The 20,798-nt window shown below is 36.8% G+C and overlaps 6 protein-coding genes, 1 long non-coding RNA gene, 1 other non-coding gene and 2 pseudogenes across 20 annotated transcripts; 5 read left to right on the top strand and 5 right to left on the bottom strand.

Annotated features, from left to right (window-relative positions):
* Window positions 1–592: 592 nt before the first annotated feature.
* LOC104760102 (putative calcium-binding protein CML36 pseudogene) lies at window positions 593–1,623 on the top strand (annotated as a pseudogene). The gene has a single exon (XR_015557838.1). The product of XR_015557838.1 is annotated as a putative calcium-binding protein CML36 pseudogene (transcript).
* A 1,275-nt stretch (window positions 1,624–2,898) lies between these two features.
* LOC147949517 (uncharacterized) lies at window positions 2,899–3,701 on the bottom strand. Its single transcript, XR_015595192.1, has 2 exons — window positions 3,591–3,701; window positions 2,899–3,201 (listed from the first exon to the last, which is right to left on the bottom strand). It is a non-coding gene; the product is annotated as an uncharacterized LOC147949517 (long non-coding RNA).
* A 240-nt stretch (window positions 3,702–3,941) lies between these two features.
* Window positions 3,942–7,007, top strand: LOC104760128 (putative methyltransferase PMT6). Its single transcript, XM_010483033.3, has 7 exons — window positions 3,942–4,463; window positions 4,693–5,107; window positions 5,178–5,467; window positions 5,562–5,942; window positions 6,030–6,276; window positions 6,386–6,524; window positions 6,630–7,007. Exons 1-7 carry the CDS (start codon window positions 4,319–4,321, stop codon window positions 6,795–6,797), a joined length of 1,785 nt encoding a protein of 594 aa, XP_010481335.2. The 5' UTR covers window positions 3,942–4,318; the 3' UTR covers window positions 6,798–7,007.
* LOC104760213 (uncharacterized) lies at window positions 6,995–8,539 on the bottom strand. The gene is made up of 3 exons (XM_010483139.3): window positions 8,184–8,539; window positions 7,651–7,915; window positions 6,995–7,399 (listed from the first exon to the last, which is right to left on the bottom strand). Exons 1-3 carry the CDS (start codon window positions 8,413–8,415, stop codon window positions 7,180–7,182), a joined length of 717 nt encoding a protein of 238 aa, XP_010481441.1. The 5' UTR covers window positions 8,416–8,539; the 3' UTR covers window positions 6,995–7,179.
* Window positions 8,540–8,562: 23 nt separating this feature from the next.
* LOC104760395 (tubulin-folding cofactor B) lies at window positions 8,563–11,156 on the top strand. 8 transcript variants are annotated; one of them, XM_087483575.1, is made up of 9 exons: window positions 8,563–8,736; window positions 8,834–8,954; window positions 9,053–9,204; window positions 9,387–9,505; window positions 9,637–9,698; window positions 9,869–9,910; window positions 10,096–10,229; window positions 10,481–10,550; window positions 10,927–11,156. In XM_087483575.1, the coding sequence occupies exons 2-9, from the start codon at window positions 8,850–8,852 to the stop codon at window positions 10,972–10,974; spliced, it is 732 nt and encodes a 243-aa protein (XP_087339701.1). In that variant the 5' UTR covers window positions 8,563–8,736; window positions 8,834–8,849; the 3' UTR covers window positions 10,975–11,156. The 8 variants fall into 8 exon arrangements, with proteins under 8 accessions (XP_087339701.1, XP_010481650.2, XP_087339667.1 ...); XM_010483348.3 differs by having other exon boundaries at window positions 8,603–8,736; window positions 9,637–9,722; XM_087483541.1 differs by having other exon boundaries at window positions 8,603–8,736; window positions 8,834–8,936; window positions 9,637–9,722.
* On the bottom strand, window positions 11,085–13,179 carry LOC104760303 (lycopene beta cyclase, chloroplastic). Its single transcript, XM_010483238.3, has 2 exons — window positions 12,881–13,179; window positions 11,085–12,770 (listed from the first exon to the last, which is right to left on the bottom strand). Exon 2 carries the CDS (start codon window positions 12,761–12,763, stop codon window positions 11,240–11,242), a length of 1,524 nt encoding a protein of 507 aa, XP_010481540.2. The 5' UTR covers window positions 12,764–12,770; window positions 12,881–13,179; the 3' UTR covers window positions 11,085–11,239.
* Window positions 13,180–13,540: 361 nt separating this feature from the next.
* On the top strand, window positions 13,541–13,622 carry TRNAS-GCU (transfer RNA serine (anticodon GCU)). The gene has a single exon. It is a non-coding gene; the product is annotated as a tRNA-Ser (tRNA).
* Window positions 13,583–14,987, top strand: LOC104704112 (putative F-box protein At3g10240 pseudogene; annotated as a pseudogene). The gene is made up of 2 exons (XR_015564997.1): window positions 13,583–13,616; window positions 13,735–14,987. The product of XR_015564997.1 is annotated as a putative F-box protein At3g10240 pseudogene (transcript).
* Window positions 14,988–14,991: 4 nt separating this feature from the next.
* LOC104760536 (uncharacterized) lies at window positions 14,992–18,629 on the bottom strand. Of its 3 annotated transcripts, none has more exons than XM_010483509.2 (8): window positions 18,474–18,629; window positions 18,013–18,096; window positions 17,477–17,582; window positions 16,802–16,984; window positions 15,855–16,340; window positions 15,605–15,691; window positions 15,423–15,498; window positions 14,992–15,328 (listed from the first exon to the last, which is right to left on the bottom strand). In XM_010483509.2, exons 2-7 carry the CDS (start codon window positions 18,058–18,060, stop codon window positions 15,434–15,436), a joined length of 975 nt encoding a protein of 324 aa, XP_010481811.1. In that variant the 5' UTR covers window positions 18,061–18,096; window positions 18,474–18,629; the 3' UTR covers window positions 14,992–15,328; window positions 15,423–15,433. The 3 variants fall into 3 exon arrangements, with proteins under 3 accessions (XP_010481811.1, XP_010481953.1, XP_010481886.1); XM_010483651.3 differs by having other exon boundaries at window positions 18,526–18,613; XM_010483584.3 differs by having other exon boundaries at window positions 18,199–18,607.
* Window positions 18,630–18,812: 183 nt separating this feature from the next.
* LOC104760753 (reticulon-like protein B8) lies at window positions 18,813–20,739 on the bottom strand. 2 transcript variants are annotated; one of them, XM_010483748.3, is made up of 6 exons: window positions 20,503–20,739; window positions 20,036–20,217; window positions 19,762–19,942; window positions 19,519–19,660; window positions 19,264–19,333; window positions 18,813–19,163 (listed from the first exon to the last, which is right to left on the bottom strand). In XM_010483748.3, exons 2-6 carry the CDS (start codon window positions 20,211–20,213, stop codon window positions 18,994–18,996), a joined length of 741 nt encoding a protein of 246 aa, XP_010482050.1. In that variant the 5' UTR covers window positions 20,214–20,217; window positions 20,503–20,739; the 3' UTR covers window positions 18,813–18,993. The 2 variants fall into 2 exon arrangements, with proteins under 2 accessions (XP_010482050.1, XP_087339989.1); XM_087483863.1 differs by having other exon boundaries at window positions 19,762–19,910; window positions 20,503–20,715.
* Between the last annotated feature and the right edge of the window lie 59 nt (window positions 20,740–20,798).

Consider the following 20,798-nt stretch of genomic DNA (forward strand, 5'->3'; position numbering starts at 1 on the left):
CTAAGCATTTGATCGGCGGAAAAATTGGACTACCCTTTTCACAAAAGGAAAAAAATGGACAGGTGGATAGTTTTTAAAAAAGTTATTACTTTATCCAATTTATATAGATAGCTACAGCTACTGGATTTATTTACAACATTAATTAAAAAAAATTCAGCAACCTTTTTAATAAAACAAAATTTAAAACACACATATATAGGAAAGTTTTACTTTAAACGGTAATATTACTTTAGAAACTATAACGAAACAAGAAGAATTAACTTTTTAAAATTATATGACTACGTTATCTAAGTTTTGAAATACTATATAAGTGCGAAATGTCAGGATTAAGGATTATGATATTTGATGATATTCAATATTCATCCTAAAAAAAAAAAAATCTAATACTCAAAGCATATGTGTGTCAGTCAGTCAGTTTTGTGTACTTGTGTGTATAAACTTTCAAATAAAAATATTAAATTTTGGCAAAGATATTTTTATCCAAAAAAGATCCTAGAAACACGTAACTAAAGACAACGAAAAAAACGTACTATTCGGTTAATCTAACCAAGTACAGTTACACTAACAAAAGATTAAAAAAAAAAACACGATAAAGTTAGTTCAGTAGGAAACTTCCAGGAAATTGCCAATAGGGTAACACACACAGACTTCACTGCCCCCATTTATTCACTTTCTCACCTTTTTCTCTTCTTCATCTCACCATCAAATCAAATCAAATCACAAACACAAACACAAAACACATTCTCTTCACAATATGAAACTCGCCAAACTTAATCCAAAACGTTTCTTCATCAGATCCAAAGATCGTTCCACAGTTTCCAAATCCCCCGCTTCTTCCTTCGGATCCGTTTCCTTTTCTTCCGGCCAAGACTGTATTATTAACAAATCCTGTGACGGAGGAGGTGGCGGCTCCGTTACGCCTACTAGCATTCTCCCTGAGGTTTCTTGCGACACTTCTCCTCCTCCTCCTTACTCCTACGTCGAGATCCTCCAAGCGTTTAAGCTGATCGACAGAGACAACGATGGAGCCATCTCCAGACACGATCTTGAGTCGTTGCTTAGCCGACTCGGTCCTGATCCATTGACGGAGGATGAGATCAACGTTATGATTAAAGAGGTGGGTTGCGAGGAGGGAGACGACGGTACCATCCGTTTAGAAGAGCTGGCGAGCCGTGTAGTACTCTCTTTGGATCCGTCTCGTGACTCGGCTGAGTTGAAGGAGACGTTTGAGTTCTTTGACGCGGATCGTGACGGTTTGATCTCAGCTGAGGAGCTTCTTAGAGTCTTTTCGACCATTGGAGATGAGCGGTGCACGTTAGATGATTGCAAGCGTATGATAGCTGATGTTGACGAGGACGGTGACGGGTTCGTTTGCTTCACTGAGTTCTCGCGAATGATGATGGATCTTCAGCGTTGATCTCTCTCTCTCTTCCTCCTCTTCGTTTTTTTTTTGCTTACTCTGTTTTTTTTTGTGGTTCTGTTGCTATGAAGAAGCTCTTTTTGCCCTTGTTTTAGGGTTATGAGTATGAGTATCGTTTGTTTTTCTTGAGATTAGTAGGGATCTTTGACGTTTGATGTTTATATTCTGGAATCTGAATGAAGTGATGGTGCAATATTGAGACTGATCTTTCCACTTACGTCTTCTCTCTGTTTTTACATAGCTTTTAATTAAATCAGTTTTGAGATTATAAATTTTTTTTTTTTTTTTTAAGATGGAGAATCTATGTCTAAACTGTAAAGATCTAATCATCTCCTTCAATTTTTTTTTAATTTTTTCTTAAAGATTAATTTTAGATTCGAGAATTTACAGAGTTTGCAGCTTTCTTAGTTAATTGTCGTTTTTGGAAACATGTATTTTTAATCGGTCAAAAATTCATGTATACCATTAATAGAGTGAGAGAACATGTGACTGTGAGGGCACCAGAAGTTTCAATAATTTTTAAAAGTGTATATTCCATTACTCCATTAAGTGGGTAAAATAAACAACAATGGTCCAAATTTGTCAGATTACTCAAAGGCATGTTCTTCCTTTGAATATATAAAGATATTTTTTTACATTTTTCTATTTTTTTTCTTTCTCTACTGCCATTTTTACTAAATGTTTAGTATAATATTTAGTTATCTGTATATTAGAATTAACCAAATTGGTCAAGTTAACGCAGCTCCTTTATAATGTAAAGTTTATGATTCCGTTTGATATTGAATACCTATAAACATTTTTTTTCTACATAAACGTCTGATTAAATAAGAATCTGTAATTATTTTGTTAACTCTTCTAACTATTTTAATTTTACACACTCTTCATGCTAAAACTTGTTAGCATTTTGAGTTTCACTATGATTCGTAGATGGGAGATGTATGGAGAGATCTAAGGGCATGTTTATAGGAAGATCAGTTTAGGATGTTCTTAGAGTAGAAATATTATAAAAATAGTGTAAGATCAGTTGTTAGGGTGTTCTTAGAGTAGAAATATTATAAAAATAAAGTAAGATCAGTTGTTATGAACTTTTGTTGAGAAGTTAGTTATTGGGAGAACATGTGTAAGATCTTAAGATTTAATAATATAATATTCTTATAGAAATTTAAGAATGTTTAATAAATACATAGATTAATGTTTAATAAATAATTTAAGAATATTTAATACTATTTAATAATATAATGTTTATTTATATTTTTAAACATATTACAATTAGAAAAATTTATAAACATATCATTTTAATTGCAAACTTATAAAACTTTTACTAAAATTCATAAAAATATATGGATTAATAAATACATAGATTAATGTTTAATAAATAATTTAAGAATATTTAATACTATTTAATAATATAATGTTTATTAATATTCTTAAACATATTACAATTATAAAAATTTATAAAACTTTTACTAAAATTCATAAAAAACAAACATATTACTTAATTAATTTAAACAAGAATTACATTTTATTTAATTAATTAGACAAGACAAATATTTCGAAAGAAAATTATGTTCGAAAGAAATGAATAATAAAATGTAAGTTTCTTTCCGAGAGTGACACGTGTCCTTTAGATCAGATGAAGAACTGATCTTATTCAAGATCAATTGGGCTGATCTTATGGGTACTGTTCAATTAATTTCAATTTAAAAAGACCCAAGATCATCCTAACTGATCCACCGATAAATATGGCCTAATAATGAAGCCATCAAGGAGTGTTTTTATCCCTAAAATGATAATTAGAAAAAGAAAAACATAAATATATGCTGCATGGGAAAGAAAAAAAGAATAAGTTGCATCAAGATTCATTAATATATATGAAATCAGATCAGAATTTGGAGGTTGATGAAGAAGGAGAGTTTAGAGTAGAAGAGTGAGGAGGAGGAGGAGGAGGAGGAGGAGGAGGAGGAGGAGGAGAAAAACGCCTTGGAGCGAAACAGCTGCAATATCCGTTGTAACAAATTGGCATCTTGCCATTCTTACATCTTGGAATCCCAGTCTCCACACAATCTCTGTCCGTTTGACATATATCTCCAACACTCATTGTCACCAGAATTGGTATAAGCAAGTTAACTAAGGATTGATATTGAAAAGTGGAAACTACGAGTGTACTTACACGACGAGACAAGGAAGAGAATGATGAAGAATGCTGAAATTTTCTCCATTTTTGTTTTCTTAGTACTTTTTATGTTTGACTTGAAGGTGATTTTGGATTCATAGGAGTTCCTTCCATTTATACAACTTGTGGCTAATATGGTTTAGTTTTTGTTCAAGACTTTGTCCAATAAATAATTGGAAAGAAAATAAAGTACTTTTCCTTATTCGTTTGTCAACCAAATATACCTTTTTCAATCAGCGGTTATTAAGTTTCCAAAAGCTGATTTATAGATATTAAAGATATAAAAGTTATTGTCAAATAAAGTATCATAACTATTCAAATCGATCTCATTAATCTCTAAATCATCCTAATATGAAAACTTTCACTAAAATTAACATTTTCTTTTCTCTTGTTTAGGTGTGGCGCATATTTTATCAATCGGGCTGGTCTCAAAATTTTTATGTGGTTTTAAAAGCTTAAGAAATAGTAGACCCGTTTCAAATAAGCTTAAAAAATTGTCTAATAAATTTTTGTATTGACACGTCTAAAGTGAGAGGAGGACGTGACAAGTCTAGGAGGCTGTGACGAAGGCTCTCTGTCTGCTTACTTGATAGGTTAGGTTGTTGAACTCAAAACTCGAAAGTAAAAAGTATCAACGAGAATCCCGAGGAAGAAGACGAAGAAGCGATAATTGTTCTTTGAAGTTAAAAGAAGAAGAAAGAGAGAGAGAGCGAGAGAAAATAACGATGGGAGGTTCTTGTGTATTTGGTGCAGCGAGATCAGGGCAGACGATAATAGTGGCTCTCTTTCTCATGGTTGGATCATTTTACACTGGCTCTCTCTTCGGAAACAACCAACCTATTTACCTCTCTCAACCTTCTTCTCAATCTGGTTCCTTCTCTCTCTCTCTCTCTCTGATCTCTCTGTTCTTCATTCTTCAGTTTTCCTTTCCTCTGCATGCGTTACGTTTTGGATTCTCTTGGAATTAATTTGCGTGGTTTGATTAAGTTTTGGTCTCTGGATGCTCAATTCTTGTCTTGGTGAATTGTTTTCTTGTGTGGTTAAAATTGAAGTCAAAAGAATTGATATATTTAACAATGTGGTGTTGTTGTGTTTGTAGCTTCTTCCAGATTTGCAAACAAAATCGAGCTTACTTACCGAAGATTACCACTAGTAATACCTGAAACTGGGGTGAATGTGTGTCCATTGGAGCTCAATGAGTATATACCTTGTCACAATGTCACTTATGTGCATCAGCTGTTTCCTACCTTGAATCTTTCTAGAAGAGAAGAGCTCGAAAGTCATTGCCCGCCACACGAGCAGCGCCTCTTTTGCTTGGTACCCCCGCCAACTGATTATAAGATACCTATAAGATGGCCAACCAGTAGAGACTATGTTTGGAGAAGTAATGTGAATCATACTCATCTTGCTCAACTTCAAAGTGGGCAAAACTGGGTGCATAAACAAGGTCAGCTTTGGTGGTTCCCTGGTGGTGGTACTAATTTTAAGCATGGAGCTGCAGAATACATACAGAGGTAGGAATTTATGAGCTTCTATATACCCTGTGAACGTTTATGTGCACTGAGTTTTGTATGTTATCTTCAGGTTGGGGAATATGATTACTAACGAAACAGGTGACTTGCGTTCAGCTGGGGTGGTACAAGTTCTTGATGTTGGCTGTGGAGTTGCCAGCTTTGCGGCTTATCTTCTTCCTTTAGGTATACAGACAATGTCCTTTGCTCCCAAAGATAGTAATGAAAACCAGATTCAGTTTGCATTGGAAAGAGGTATTGGTGCAATGATTTCCGCTGTTGCCACCAAACAAATGCCTTATCCTGCAGCCTCGTTTGAGATGGTTCATTGTTCGAGATGTCGTGTTGACTGGCACGCAAATGGTATGTACTGTATATTCTTGGTTAAACAAGTTGACTTCTGCTTGCAGTGATAGCTTAGTAGTATTTATGAAAATGTTTCAACATGATTCCTCAGATGGCATCTTACTTAAAGAAGTTCATCGTCTTCTCCGACCCAATGGATACTTCGTGTATTCATCACCAATAGCTTACAGAAAGGATAAAGAGTATCCTATGATTTGGGATAAATTAGTTAATTTAACTAGTGCAATGTGCTGGAAGCTCATTTCCCGGGAGGTCCAGACTGCAATATGGATTAAAGAAGAGAATGAGGTCTGTCTTAAGCAGAATGCAGAACTAAAGCTCATTAGTTTATGTCATGTGGAAGATGTTTTAAAACCATCTTGGAAAGTTCCTCTTAAAGATTGTGTGCAAGTTAGTAGTGGACAAACAGAAGAGAGACCCTCTTCTTTAGCTGAACGTCTTACTGCGTATCCGGGGACTCTACGAATACTAGGTACATTTCTTATGCTCAAAATCATTGAAGAGGTGACATTTTTTCTGTTAGATTCCTAACAACTTTAGCCAAAAACTTTTCATTCAGGCATCGGTGAAGATGAATATAATTCAGATACAGTCTTTTGGAGAGAACAAGTGAATCATTACTGGCGGTTAATGAATGTCAATGAGACTGAAGTGCGGAATGTGATGGACATGAACGCATTCATTGGTGGGTTTGGTGCAGCTATGAATTCGTATCCTGTTTGGGTAATGAACGTAGTACCTGCAACCATGAATGATACCTTGCCTGCAATTTTCGAGAGAGGCTTAAATGGCGCTTCTCATGATTGGTAAGCTGATATAGTACTTCTACTCTATCAAACACTTGTTTTGTTTCTGTTTCTGATCCTTGCCAAGCATCAGTCAGTACCAATTAACTAAAAATAAATTGTGTCTTAGGTGTGAGCCGTTCTCAACATATCCACGCACTTACGATTTGCTCCATTCCAATCATGTATTCTCTCACTACCAAAGCTACGGAGATGGTTGTTTGCTAGAGGACATCATGCTTGAGATGGACCGCATAGTTCGCCCTCGGGTACGTTTGCTATAATGGTTACATTAAAATCCGTAACACTTGTAGGTCTGGTCTTTATCATTATCAGATCATATTAATGAGAGTTTTTTTTTTGGGGTTGGGCAGGGGTTTGTCATAATAAGAGACGAGGAATCTATAATCTCAAGGATCCGAGACTTGGCTCCAAAATTCTTGTGGGAAGTGGAAACTCATCAGCTTGAAAAGAAAGACAAGAAGATAACAGAGGATGTTTTGTTTTGCAGAAAGAGATTCTGGGCAATCTCATTTGAATAGACTCGCTTTGCTGCTTCCTTTTTTGCTGATGATGCAGCTTATAGCTGATGATAGTTCTAAAATAATACTCTACTGGGTCTAATTAGGATAATTAGGATATTAGGTGGGATCTCTCTACTCTACTCCGACTGCAAGCAATACTTGTATAATATTTGATTCTACAGTTTTGTTTTTTTTTTAACCTGTGAACCGGCTTCTTCCCTGTCTCAATCTTCTTTACCAAACCAAAATGATTACATATGTATATCTGACTTGGTACTGGTTGGTTCGGTCCAAAAACAATCAAAACCCGATTGAAACAGAAGTGTTTAGTACTTAAGATTGCTCTCTATACAACAGAAGAAAACATAGAGGTTCTAAGCTCAACAAAGAGAAAAATGTACTATGAGACCCATCTGTTCTCGTAGCGGTTAAGCGAGAGTGATGAAGATTGAACCTCGCTTAACTGGAAAGGATCCGGTTCGATTCCATAGTCTGTTAATGGTCTATGCTCGAGCACATTGTCGTGGTTGTTCACAAACTCGGGTACTTCCACCTGGCCTTTCTTTATTTCGTCCCAAAGGTACTGCAACCTACTCACATACTTGATCTTCCAGTAGAGTCTGCAACGTTGAAAGAAATATTGTTTTGACAAAATCAGTTCAGTCCACAGTTCTTCATTCCAAAAGTAATCTACTGTAGATCACACAACCGTTTGAAGTTGCCTTTCACAGATACAAGCTCAAAGAACATCAAAATTCCTAGACCGTCAACTTTAGATCATGAAAGCTTCAAACTCTAGGTTCAATTTTCGATTATGTAAGTTGGAGGATACTTAATAAATCTAGTGATGCATATGAAAAGAAATGATTACCCTCCACTAAGAAGAAGGCGGCCAAGAGTGGCGATGACAAGTCTGGAACGAAGACCAGGGTGGATGAAGTAAACAACTTGAAGCCTGTCTTTGATATCGGAAGGAAGGTCCTCGTAGATCCATCTTAAGATGGTAATACCCGGTGAGTTGTCGTCCTTTTGCACTGTGCTATGCATGTAAACCAAACAGAACGGTCCTTCAGGACATTGGTTGCTTATCTTCTGGAATATATACTTCTTCAGCCGCTCTGCACTCACAACACGAGCTACAAAGCGTACAAAAAAGAATTCAGTTAGAAAACAAAAAATCAAATCAAAACTTAATCGACAAGTGAAGCAAAAGCTATATAACATATCCACCATGAAGACATGAACTATCTAAACTTAACCAAAACGGATCATCATTAGCTTACACAAATAACAACACCAAAAACACTAATCAGAGTATCAACTTTTTGAATCAAGTTAGAAACTTTAATCACAATATCTTATGACCCAATTTATAAAAGAGTACAGTGTTACAGTGTGATTTACCAGGAAAATACTTTCCGACGATGCGAAAAATCCGATTACCGGACTTATCCAAGCCTTGGAGTGTAAAGAACTGGAGGAGATCAAGATCGGAGAAATCTTCATCATCTCCTAAGTATTGAGGACAATCATGCCAATTCTCTTGTTCATCAACCTCATCGCTTCTCGTTAAGAACGGTCGAGCGTCAATTCCTAGATCAGAAGCCAACACAACCACCGAAAATTCTTCCGCCATCGCCGGAATATTCCTCCTCCTCGTCGTTACGGGGATCTTCGTACCTTTTCGATTCTCGCCGTCGCCGTGTCCTCCTCTATTGTAATCATTGGCTGCATATAAAAGACTTTACTAATCTGCGGGCGAGTACACAGTACGACTGCACACGTGGCTAAAAACTAAACAAGTCTTATGAGCGAGCTTCTTTTAAACACTACAAAACGACGCCGTTTCTTTAATCGTCTCTTTGGTTTTTTTTTATCAGAAACGTCGCCGATCCGGCGAGATTCGATTCGAGTTCTGACAAAGTCGAACTCTTTGCTCCAAGATCAGCAAAGAAAGGTAAGTGTTTTATGTTATTCAAATCGAGAAAAAGCCGAATTTGATTTTTTGGAATTCATCGAGAGATAAAAGTGATTGAACAGAGTTATATTGTCAGGTGTAGAGGTGAAAAGATGGCGACTTCGCTTTTACAGATGGAAGGAGATGACTCTGTACATCTTCACATTACTCACTCCAACCTTAAAAGCTTCTCTGCTGATGTTCGTTTCTCTCCGCAAGTGCGTTCTCGTTTTAAGACACAGAACAATTCCTACTGTTCTTAATAATATGTAGTGCTGTCTCTGAAGCTGTTTTGTTTTTGGGTTTTGTTCTGTAGATGAGTGTAGAAGCTGTGAAAGAAAAGCTATGGAAGAAATGTGGTACATCTGTTAATTCCATGGCTTTAGAGCTTTATGATGACACTGGCTCAAAGGTTGCACTCCTCAGTGATGATGCTAGACCCCTTGGTTTCTTCTCCCCTTTTGATGGGTAACTTCTGTTTTCCCCCATAGCTTTGTAGAGATTGCCTAAAGTTTTCTCATTTAGAGAACTTGGAGCCAATTTTACACGATGGAACTCTGTTCAGACTAATCTTGATAGATGGCACTGTAATGTGATGGCTTCTTGTTTTTTCAGTTTATCTAATTGTTCTTTTCTGCTGCTTTCAATAGGTTTCGCTTACACATCATAGATCTTGATCCCTCTTCTGTCACAACTGGTGGCTGGCTTGAAGATACGTCATTGGTTGAGAAGTATAACATCTCAGAGGAAGATTATGCTAAACGAACTGGTAAATTCTCTACTACATACAATCGGTCTCTCAATGGAGACAAGTTTGTCTATCAAGTGACTTTGAATATATGTTGGAGCACCGCCAATTTCCTCTGATGGGTTGTATATGTTCTTGTTTTCAAATTCCAGACAGTTTTAGGAAATTCAAAGAAAAAAGAGTTTCTCAAAATCCGGTTCCTGCTGAGGTGAAGGTATGCCAAAACGAATATATAAATGTAAGCCAAATTGTTGCTTCTTGTCAAACTTTCAGCGAAAATGAAACTTTTAGCATAGTCACTGGGAGAAGTATTTGGGGTAGAGTAAGTCCTTCAAGAATACAAATGTTCTTATGTTTCTTCTTCCAATTTTATCCTTTCAACAGACGAAGGAGAACCATATGGAAGATCTCTGTGCAAATATCAAGGTTAGTCCGAAATATCCTTGTATTATTATATATATGGAAGATCTCTGTGCAAATACCAATGTTATTTTTCCTTAAACTGAAGAGCTAGTCAGCCAGTTTCTTGTGAGACCTGACCTTTCTGATTCTGCTCTTTCTCAACTCGTCATGCTTCTAATCTAATTAAACCATCGCCGTCAAATATTAAGGTGGGAGATAGATGCCAAGTTGAGCCTGGGGAGAAAAGAGGAATGGTCAAATATGTTGGACGAGCAGAGTCGTTGGGTCCTGGCTATTGGGTTGGAATTCAGTATGATGAACCCCTTGGAAAACATGATGGCATGTATGTTAATTCTTTCGTCTTGATGCTATTTTGTATTTATTGACGTTAAACTCTATCACAAATTTCAGTAAAAGTCCTTTCTTGCTTCTGGAATCTTTCAGTTGCAGCTCATGTTTATGTGCTAGTATCACTTTAAGCGTCTTAATCTTGTATACAATTTTTCTTAACATCATGGTTACATTCTGTGGAAGCTCGGTCCTGGCTATTGGGTTGTAAGATCACACATATCTGATACTGGCTTACATTTGCAGGGTGAAAGGAACAAGATTCTTTGAGTGCCCTCCGCTTCACGGTGGTATGGTCAGGCCTGACAAAGTAAAGGTATTTTGTTTTCTCGAAGGTCTTATAGCATTCACAGTTACCTATTTCATTCTGCCTGTGAAATGACCTATTACATTTCATAGAATCGAACTGGTTTATTCACTCTACATTATCCGTTGTATAGTAGAATTTGCTGTTTCTCAAAAAGATGTCAACGCATGTTTTTTGTTACCTTTCCAAGTTGTTCATATTAGGTAAGCTATAGAACTAGCAAATCCGTAAGGATATTATTATCTATAGATTTATCACTCTCAACCCAACTTTTGGGGGAGTTTGACTTGGTTTCTTAGCACTTAACCTCGTTTAAGTAATTGGTTGGATGGACTGAATCAGAAAACCAATTTCTGCTTCTCATGAACTTGATATTGGCTTGCAGGTTGGTGATTATCCAGAAAGAGACCCTTTTGAGGAAGATGAAATATAAGATTTTCACGGACGTATAAAACCAGTATAACTGGAAAAAGGATGGGAAGGAGTTTGAAAGATTTGCTATTTGTGTTGAACATCCACTCACTGCAGCACACTATGTATTAGTTTTAACGAAGAATAACTAGTAACAGTTTGATTTCACAAGGATTCAATTTATGATCTGCGGTTTATACACAATTATCCGACGACTTGCAATGTAGATATACCACTGAGTCAAAAACCAAAGAACAGATGTACTTATATATCTAAGTTTCTGGTCCTTAGTCTCTATCTCGTACCAAATTGTTGATCATCTTAGCAAGAGGAACAGTTCCCTTAGTCATGATCTCTAATCTTGAGGTATTGGAAGCGTGCGAGAAGAGCGACAACCCAAAGAACAACAGCTCCGGAAGAAACAGCCTGGAAGACAAGAATCCATGCCAGTAATGAGGTTGCAGATCAAAGAATGCATCAAAGAACCTTCTAGTAGCCTCTAAGTCGAGTTTCAGCAAAATATCCATTCCAAAACAGAAGAATTCCCTCTGTCTACGCCGTTCAATAGGCCACAAGTCTCTCCATACCTCAGCAGAGAGTTGATTCCCTCTCAAGCTGTTACTACTCGACGAACCGAGGTATCTTACAATGGCGTTTGCAACTATTGGTGCGGCTGCAAGAGTCCTAGCTACCATGTAACCAGTTGAAGGATGAACCATTCCTGCTGTCCCACCAATCCCAACAACCCTTTGAGGTAAGACAGGTAAAGGACCTCCCATAGGGATCACACAACGCTCGTCTTCTTCAATCCTCTTCACATTGATCCCCAAATGTTTCAGTCTAGCAACCATTCTTTCTTGGATATCTTCCATTCGTAGACCAGGTCTAGCAACTAGAGAAGTTTCTTCAAGAAATATCCGGGTGGAAGAAAATGGCATGGCGTACAAGAACGTTGGGATCTTGCTGTTCCTTTCTTTAAGCTCGGGGTATGAGTCCAGATGTGTGTCTCTCCAATCCATGAACACCATTTTGTCTACATCGAAAGGGTGACTGTCGACCTCAGCTATAATCCCGTAAGCTACTTGGTAGCCAGGGTTGTACGGTTTGTCATACTGAACCAAGCATCGGGAAAAGCCAGTTGCATCAAGAACCACAGAAGCCTGAATCTTTACACCGTCGCTGCAAACCACAGTGGAGTTCTCCTCCTCGTGAACCACGTTAGTGACCTTAGACTGATGAAACTTAACACCGTTGGTTATACATTTCTGAAGCATTTTGGATTTGAGCTGTTTCCTGTTAACTCTCCCGTAAGGCCTGCTTAAATCCTTCTTGACACCTTCACCGATATAGACAACAGCACCAGACCAGGTGGTATCAAGGCAGTCAAGCAAGTCCATAGCCTCAAACTCATCAACCCAAACACCATAGTTGTTAGGCCATATGAGCTTGGGAGAAGGATCAATGGAACAAACAGAGAGACCAGCTTCAGAAACCTGCTGAGCAACGGCTAAACCAGCAGGACCACCACCAACAATAGCCAAATCAACAAGTGGACTCTTGGAAGTGTCGTACAAAGGAAGCTCAAAATCAAGACTCTCCTTCTTGGTTTCAGGAACAAGATCCAAAAGAGCAGCACTAGTACTACTCGCAGTCGCAGAAACAACAACACCAGAGCCAATTCTGATAGCCCTTTTCTTCAAACCAAGCTTAACCCTTGAAGGGTTTGGATTGCTACTGCTTAATCTCTCAAACCCATGAAACTGAGGGACGAAAAATTCGAGCTTGTTTGGTGATTTCAACAAAGTATCCATCGAATTCCTCCAAAATCGAAATTAAAAAAAAAAAAAAAAAACGGACATATAAATCTAACTAGAGAGATTGCGAAGATGGATACTATAAAAAAGATGAAAGAGGACCACAAAACTTACCCAGAAGCAATAAGCTTCGTGGAGATGGAGACAATTATCTACTTCTCTCACACAAAGAGAGAGAGAGATGAGTCTCTCTTTTAAGTGATTTGTACGATGTGTTTGTGGTACTATGTGAGTTCTGTAGTGGTGATGGACGGGTGGTGGTGGGGTCTAATCCAACAATTATATTTATTAGCTTTCGGTTTGTGTGATCCGTTTGGTTTGCGTTCTTGGTCATTTTAGTCACTCGCAGCCTCATGTAACCACCACTAGCTTACGCATTAAGGACATGGTTGTTATTGAATTTCTCATTCATTATCCACGTTCAATGTTTCATTTGTCTAATTATTTTTTTTTTTTTTACTTTTAATTCTTTTTGGAAAGAATTTTATTTTTCTTGGGAAGATATATGAATTTTGGATTTTTATGCATATGCTTTTTTGCTTTTTTTACGCATATGATTATGATGAGTTTATAACAAAGCCCAAAAAATGTGAATTAGTAGATTTAAAAGCCAAATCTCTGAAATTAGAAATTCGATGAAATTTTATTATTAATTTTTCAACACAATTTTATTTACTTTACTATTTTGCAATACTAATGTCAAACCGTCGTTTTGCAATACTAAAGCAAAATTGTATAGTAAAATTTTTCATGATTTAACAAAACAGTATAAAAGTCGCTTTGGCCGAGTGGTTAAGGCGTGTGCCTGCTAAGTACATGGGATTTTCCCGCGAGAGTTCGAATCTCTCAGGCGACGTATTTTTTTTTTCTTTGTTTAAAGACGTTATTAGATTAGGTTAATTATAACATAGCCGGATCTCATTTGGTTTCGAAAATCTTTAAAAATATATATATTTAAAAAAAACTAGGGTTTTTTGATGGAGCAACAAGAAGAGAAGAAGAAGAAGAAGATAAAAGTCTGCAAAAGAAGAAGAAGAGAAGAAAACAATCAAAATTTGGTTCGTTACTTCCTCTAGATCTAACCTCAGAGATACTCTTAAGGCTGCCTGAGAAATCTGTTGTGAGGTTTCGTTGCGTGTCCAAGCCTTGGTCATCAATCACCACCGATCCATATTTCATCAGCTTGTTCAAAACTCGGTCCCCACGGCTTCTACTCTGCTTCAAAGCTAATGACAAGTTGTTCGTTTCCTCCATTCCTCAGCATCATCAGACGTTTGATACTTGGAACAAGTCTTATTCTTCTTCTCAGCCTATTGATGGTTATCATATGGAATTGAAATTCCCAAGAAGTTTAAGTTACTTCCGCCCTACGGAATCTGTCCAGGGTTTGATCTGCTTTCAAGAATCAGATACGCCCATTGTTTGGAACCCTAGTACGAGACGGTTTTTAACTTTACCCAAATTAAATACATCCTGGAAGGATATAACAATCTTTCTTGGATATGATCCAGTGGAAGGTAAACACAAAGTAATCTGCATCCCTTTTTCAAAGAGTTGTGATGACTGTAGGGTGTTTACATTGGGATCAGCTCAAAAATCATGGAGAACGGTCAGAACTAACTATAACCATCGTTCTGACTATCCTACTTCTGGCCGATGCATCAAGGGTGTTGTATATTATATAGCCTTTGTTTATAGTATGGATGTTTGGGTTCTAATGACCTTTGATGTTAAATCTGAAAAATTCGATATGATACAGTTACCACCATCTGATGTTCACAAGGATGTACTTATCCCTTATGAAGGGAGGTTAGCTTGTGTTGATAGAAAACGAAACATGAAGAAGGGTATCAGATTGTGGATTTTGGAAGACGCAGAGAAACACAAGTGGTCGAATAAAGACTTCCTTGCACCTCTTGGTCATTTTAATAGGAGTTTGGGCTGCAATTTCCTACTAAAAGGTTTCACTAGTGCTGGTGAGTTTATTTATGTAGAACAAATGTTTCATAAACCGTCTTATATTTTATTTTGTGATCCGGTGAGAAACAGCTTTAGAAGATTCGAGCTTAAAGGAATCACTGACGACCAATCTGTGCTCAGTACCGTCCATGGCTTTACGCTTCATGTTTTCCCCAATCACGTTGAGAGTCAATTGTAACAAATTTCTGTTTTGTTTTCCTTATGAATGATAATTAATTTATGCAATTTTATGATTTTGTTCTCTCTTTCTTTTCTTATAATTTCTGGTTCCTTATTTTGACTCTATCCTTAGCCTTCACATACAATATCCAAAACACTTGTATCAAATAAATAAACATTAACAATTTTCACAAAGTAAAAAGTTAACTAAAACACAAGAGAAAAGAGACAAAATCACACACTGAACACTACTTGATCTTCTTACTCTTATTACTAACTTCAGTCTAGAGTAGTAAAAATGTTAATGGAAAGCCTTTTATACACCCACCACCAAATAGTCTTTGCAAGGAAAAACATCACAAGCTGAATCTTTTGTACACAAACGTACGTGTCCTACGTTATGAGTAAATTATAAAGCAAAACCTGCGTAGTTTTCAGAAACCAAAGATGATGACGCTGATGTTAGATCTGCACATTCAAAAAGCACTATACTGAGGCAAATGAGCATTGTCCTTACCTGTTACCTAACTACTCGCTCCCAATGTTATCGTAACTGAAGCCTTCAGATATGGTATCCAATCTCTTGTTGTCTCCTGCAAAAACACACAGTTACCATTATCACTTTTTTTCTTTTTGCCTCTGTACTTCTACTTTTTTCTAAACCAGCGAGCAGTGTATTGTGTTTTGATATTCTCTCACCTTGATATTCTCCCCTTTCACGGGAGTCCAGAAAGTTTTCAGCATTCGGTACAAGGAAGGGTGATCTGTCGTAGCTCTCCAGAATATCTGAAATCAACATGAAAACTTATGGTTACAAAAAGAAAAAAAAATCCTAGTAGCTGTTCGCTGGCTCTTGTACTATAGAAAACCACTAATAACTACTTGCTTCTATAGGCATGCTAATGTAAGAACAAAGAGAAATAAAGGAGTATATGAGATGGAGAAAGACCTGAGCTCTGGGAAAAATCAGCTGTCAAATCAGAGAGGCTGAAGTTCCGAGGGATTTGGCCTAAGAACCCAAAAGTAGAAGCTTCTGCATCAAGAAGCGGATCACTAAGGGGTTGGTTGTTTGACTCGTTACTGAAATTAGGAAGAGAAGCATCTCCAACTGTGGGATGTCCTTCGAGCGCATTCCGTTCACCACCATACATGTATGAAGCAGGGTTTGTAAAGGCAGTCTCAGACTTGATCATTCCGCCATTCATTCCTTGCATCATAGGCATGTTTGTGGTCTGTGATGAGAGCATATTTGGAGAAGCATCAACTCTCCTAGCATGGGTTGATATGTTTATAGAAGAGGGCACATTTGTATTGAGTGTTGAAGAGCCATTGAGGAACGCATTAGACAGACTAGAAGCCATAGGATGATGTGCATTATCAGACTTCAAAGATTGATCAGTGTGCTCAGAGGGATAGCGTAATTGTTTATGATTCACTGTTAAGAAAATTACATAGGTTAGCTATTTGATACTCATAACCTCCCTCCAATTTCAACCACAGTATAACAAAGTAAGTAATCACAGTGAAGAGAGAGAGAAAATACTATTCATCAGTTGTTAGCTGTGACTTGAAAGAATGACTAATCTAAAATGTCATGGAAGGAAGAGTGAGGTAAGACGTGTTACTGACAGACATATCTTCATTCATTCTAAGAGACGTAATTACCTACTACTGAGTTTAAATTTCATCTTAGAAGCAAGTTCATGAAGAGTTTGAAGATGTACTTCTACAAAGAAATCACCTAGAGTGGAACTAAGGCACAAAGTGGAAGCAGGAAAACAAGACAAGGCATATGAGAACTGTTTTCTACAACAATTTATAGCATAATTATACAAGTAATAAAGAGACCCCTAAAATACAATAATTAAAATTCATCTCACTCCAAACGAATCTTACTTGATTGAAGATGAGAACCATTTGTATTTTGGACGGAAGCAACCCCAGTTGGATGAATCTGACGCATGTGGTGAACCTGCTGCTCAAGCAACTTATTGAATTCCATTATCTGGTGTTTAACCATTAGCCTAAGATAGTAAGCCTTGAAAAATTCCCGATTCTCTTCTTCAAGCTTCTGCCAAACTGTAAACCAAAAAAGAAACCATCCTAGCATAAATTTTTTGGTCAACCCTGCAGTAGGGGGACAATCTCCATCTTTATCATCGATACTCATGCTTTTGTTATGTAATAGTATTGTTTTCGGCCCTTTTTCTGCTTCTTAGGAGTTCTCATATCTAAGCACTTAACTCGTTTCTGACCAATAAGACCTACTAGGTGACTCTTGAACCAAACAAATACATAAAATTTCAGTTGTAAGCAACAACAAAATCATTCACACATGATTTTGGCTAAGGATGTCCTAAACTGGCAAAGAAACATATTAACACCTTTTAATTCAAAGTAGAACCATCAATGAACAACAAAATCATTCACACATGATTTTGGCTAAGGATGTCCTAAACTGGCAAAGAAACATATTAACACCTTTTAATTCAAAGTAGAACCATCAATGAACAAGGATTACACAATCAGATGCTAATTTCTGTGGGAAAAACAGAGTACTTGAATGGCTACCTAGTTCTGTGAATCCAGGCTCGATTTTAGCCTGCTCCAGTAAAGTATCCACAACTTCTTTCTGATTCATGTAAAGTTGGAGGCATCGTTCTATGAGGTTTTGAACCTGAAACGGCATAACAACAGGCCAAAAGTAAGTTTTCTAGAGCTTAAAGGTTTGGCATGCCAGCTGGAAGAGGAAGAATTCAATTTCATTTTTAGCAGATTCACACAAATGAAAGCAAAGGCATTCACTAATAGCTTTCAAGCTCTTCATGGCTATCAAACGTAAGGCAAAGGGTTCTCACCAAAGTAGTTGAGAGGGTAGCAAAGAAAAAAAATGGCTCTCTCTCCACAGCTATGGGGAGATTCAACAATATATGCAATTTATAACATAAACCATCTGGAAATGCAATCTATATGAAGGTTCTTAAGGACGAAATGGATCTAACTACAGTTTTTGACCTATTAACTAAAGGCAAAAACTTTCAAAAAATTGAGATTGCGGTTCACAACTACAAATAACTTAACAAAGACCCTTCATCTATAATATTTACCAGTTGAATATCTTGACGTGAAACCCTTCTTACTGTTCCACTTGACATCTCAGAGACTTTTTGTAAACCAGACCGACCTTGTTCCTGTCAGGAAGAAGCAGTCTCTATAAGAATATGTACTGAAGAGGGATACAAAGTTACAAACCATAAAAACCAACAGAACAAAAAAAAAAATCGCAAATTTACCCCCGAGAGGAATGGGATAAAAATCAAAACTTTATCGATCGAAACCAAAACCAAAGACAGAGAAGCAGAAATACGAAATGAATCAGCCAACACAAATTGAGAAACCCTCAAAACTAAATCCCAACCCTTGGATTCGATTTCTTCTTCAAATACAACAACCGGATCAAATCATACTAAAAAAAAAAAAAACATCAAAACGATCAAAAGAACAAAAAATTTGGATATGCAAAAACAATAATTGAAGACCAGAAGATAGAGAGAGAGAGAGAGAGCACCTTTTTTAATCAGAGAAGAAGATTCGGGAGAAAAGAGAGAGATGAACCTAACCTCTCACTTTGTTGATCGATCGTGGTGGATCATTTCTTTACTCCTTTTTTTTTTTTTCCATTTTTCTTTGATTTACTTCTTTATTTTTAATTTAATTTATATATATTCTTTTAATAGTATAATTTACCATTTTTGATTCGAAGCTCAGGAAGCTGACACGTGTATAATACTCAACAACGGTGGATCCCAAACAATAAGAGTTATCTGATCTTCTTGTTGCCACCTCTCTCTCTCTCTCTCTCAATCTTTTTTTATCTTTAGTCAACGATAGAAATTGTTAAAAAGTCTTATAAAACTGGTGGTTCTTTTATTTTCGTCTGAGAACAAGAACTAAAGATTCAATACACAAATCTACATGAATGGATGAATATTCTCAAAACATTCATTTAGCAAGCCTTTAAATCCCATTGTTTGTTCTAACAATAAAAGAAGAGGGGAAATAATAAGAAGGCTTTTGATTGGATTTATTTAGTCACGCTTCTTTAACCCGAACTTCCCACTTGGGAATCTACTGAGCAAACCAGAATCTAGCTTCTTGTAATGACTATGAAACTTCATGATCAGTGAATCCATGAAACCATCGACTTCGTCTTCGTATCTCTCATACAGAACCGGCATTGTGTGTGCCCCAACAAACCCTTTTCACCACAGACAAAAAAAAAAAAAAAAAGGTCTTGTAAACTCAACTTCCAATCTTAAAAAGAGGAGGCACACTAGTAAGACGAACTAACTACTCACCGATATACAAAACTGTTAGGAAATTGCAGCAGCTCCCGACCATTGCGGCTACCCATAGTCCGATTACAGCCTACATAATATAGATTGATTTAAAGTTGTATGAACATATCATCTTAGAACAGATTAACCAAATTTGCTTAATACATTATGCATCTCCAAGAAGATAAAAGTAAGATGGAATGATTCTCTTTTCTTTTGTTATGAAAAACAAGAAAACCAGGAAAATGAAGTGGAAGCAAAAATTACAGTACGCACCATGAGGAACTGTTTCATATTCCCTTTACAAGCCAAGTCTTGAAGAAACAACAAACCACGGTTAACTTCTGTTCCAATGGCCACACCAACTTCAGCAAAGAAATCTTTTGGAAGAACAAGGCGAGGCACTCTAGACTGTGAGCTGTTTTTGAGACATGAAAGGACATTATTATGTTAGATTGCAATCACCAAGGAACCAAGAATATAGTGACAACAAGACTTCAATAAAGAACCCAAAATTACCGGTTTAGGAACCCTGAGGCATTACACCAAACGAATTGAGCAATCATGCCAAGCAAGAGGGCATAGCACACGAGAGATAGAAAATGGAAATTGATCCATTCGAAAAGCACCCAAATTGCAGTTGCTCCCATCAGAAAACTTGCAGAGATCTTCTTGTTCCTCCATAACAACACATCAGCAGCTAACAAAAACATCTCTCTCTCTCTCTCTCAAGACTCAATTTTAAAACAAAGAAAACAAAAATATCACAATTTTGTAAATATGGAATGCTTACATTTGCCACCGCCTAAGACACGATGGATAGGCTCCTGGCGACCAAACAAACGGTTGAAATGAGAACTGACGGAATCTTCTTGTTCGAAGAAAGAAGTATGTTTGTTCTTCTGAACTCTCTCCGTGAAGTTATCTACCAAATCGTCGATAACGTCCTCTACGATGTTCTTCTCAGGCATGATTCTGAAACACAAATCGAAAAATCTGAGTTTATAAAATTCTCAATTTGTTCGAAACTCAAGCAGACCCAAAGTTGACTTCATATAACAATAGTAATAAAAAAAAAAAAAAAATCGAATCTTTTGATCATTTCTTCACACCCTTAACCCAAAACCCCTTGCAAAGTAATCAAATTTGGTTAACCAGTTGGTTGGTGATAATTACAATGATATGAAAAAAAAAACTTAGATCTTAACCAGAATTGAAGAACAAAAACGAGATAAAGATGAAGATGAGTAAAGAGTAAACCTGGAGGAATTGGAGAAGAAGAAAAGCTTGTTTGATGTTTCTATATGAATCTCACACAAAAAAAGTTGCCTTTTTTTTTTGTTTTTTTGTTTTAAGATTCTCAAAGATGAATTTACAAAGAGAAAGATGAAAGGGTGGAAGTGAAAAGCAAGCGATGGGATTGGTTGTGTGGAATTATTATTGAGAATTGAATTGAATAGTTTTCGTAACGTTGTGGGCAAATTTGGAGTCTAGTGTAGTAGATAGGACTTGTGGTCTTCCCACGTGCAGCTCATGAGAAAAATAAATTAGGGACT

The sequence above is a fragment of the Camelina sativa genome, chromosome 1 (assembly GCF_030686135.1).
Source record: "Camelina sativa cultivar CO46 ecotype springtype chromosome 1, ASM3068613v1".
Lineage (NCBI taxonomy): Eukaryota > Viridiplantae > Streptophyta > Magnoliopsida > Brassicales > Brassicaceae > Camelina > Camelina sativa.

What these genes read in the sequence shown, in the direction of transcription:
- LOC104760213 (XM_010483139.3), bottom strand. Translation starts at nt 8,415, where the DNA reads ATGGCGGAAGAATTTTCGGTGGTTGTGTTGGCTTCTGATCTAGGAATT. An exon ending in CGTCGGAAAGTATTTTCCTG is followed by an intron (nt 7,916 to 8,183) that starts GTAAATCACACT and finishes TACGCTTTGTAG; the next exon opens with CTCGTGTTGTGAGTGCAGAG. An exon ending in CGCCTTCTTCTTAGTGGAGG is followed by an intron (nt 7,400 to 7,650) that starts GTAATCATTTCT and finishes TCAACGTTGCAG; the next exon opens with ACTCTACTGGAAGATCAAGT.
- LOC104760395 (XM_010483348.3), top strand. Translation starts at nt 8,850, where the DNA reads ATGGCGACTTCGCTTTTACAGATGGAAGGAGATGACTCTGTACATCTT. An exon ending in ATGTTCGTTTCTCTCCGCAA is followed by an intron (nt 8,955 to 9,052) that starts GTGCGTTCTCGT and finishes TTTGTTCTGTAG; the next exon opens with ATGAGTGTAGAAGCTGTGAA. An exon ending in TTCTTCTCCCCTTTTGATGG is followed by an intron (nt 9,205 to 9,386) that starts GTAACTTCTGTT and finishes TGCTTTCAATAG; the next exon opens with GTTTCGCTTACACATCATAG.
- LOC104760303 (XM_010483238.3), bottom strand. Translation starts at nt 12,763, where the DNA reads ATGGATACTTTGTTGAAATCACCAAACAAGCTCGAATTTTTCGTCCCT.
- LOC104760128 (XM_010483033.3), top strand. Translation starts at nt 4,319, where the DNA reads ATGGGAGGTTCTTGTGTATTTGGTGCAGCGAGATCAGGGCAGACGATA. An exon ending in TCAACCTTCTTCTCAATCTG is followed by an intron (nt 4,464 to 4,692) that starts GTTCCTTCTCTC and finishes TTGTGTTTGTAG; the next exon opens with CTTCTTCCAGATTTGCAAAC. An exon ending in AATGGCGCTTCTCATGATTG is followed by an intron (nt 6,277 to 6,385) that starts GTAAGCTGATAT and finishes ATTGTGTCTTAG; the next exon opens with GTGTGAGCCGTTCTCAACAT.
- LOC104760536 (XM_010483509.2), bottom strand. Translation starts at nt 18,060, where the DNA reads ATGTCAAGTGGAACAGTAAGAAGGGTTTCACGTCAAGATATTCAACTG. An exon ending in TGGTTCTCATCTTCAATCAA is followed by an intron (nt 16,341 to 16,801) that starts GTAAGATTCGTT and finishes TTTTCTTAACAG; the next exon opens with TGAATCATAAACAATTACGC. An exon ending in TGAAAGGGGAGAATATCAAG is followed by an intron (nt 15,499 to 15,604) that starts GTGAGAGAATAT and finishes GTGTTTTTGCAG; the next exon opens with GAGACAACAAGAGATTGGAT.
- LOC104760753 (XM_010483748.3), bottom strand. Translation starts at nt 20,213, where the DNA reads ATGCCTGAGAAGAACATCGTAGAGGACGTTATCGACGATTTGGTAGAT. An exon ending in ATATGAAACAGTTCCTCATG is followed by an intron (nt 19,334 to 19,518) that starts GTGCGTACTGTA and finishes TATATTATGTAG; the next exon opens with GCTGTAATCGGACTATGGGT. An exon ending in CCTAACAGTTTTGTATATCG is followed by an intron (nt 19,164 to 19,263) that starts GTGAGTAGTTAG and finishes TGTGGTGAAAAG; the next exon opens with GGTTTGTTGGGGCACACACA.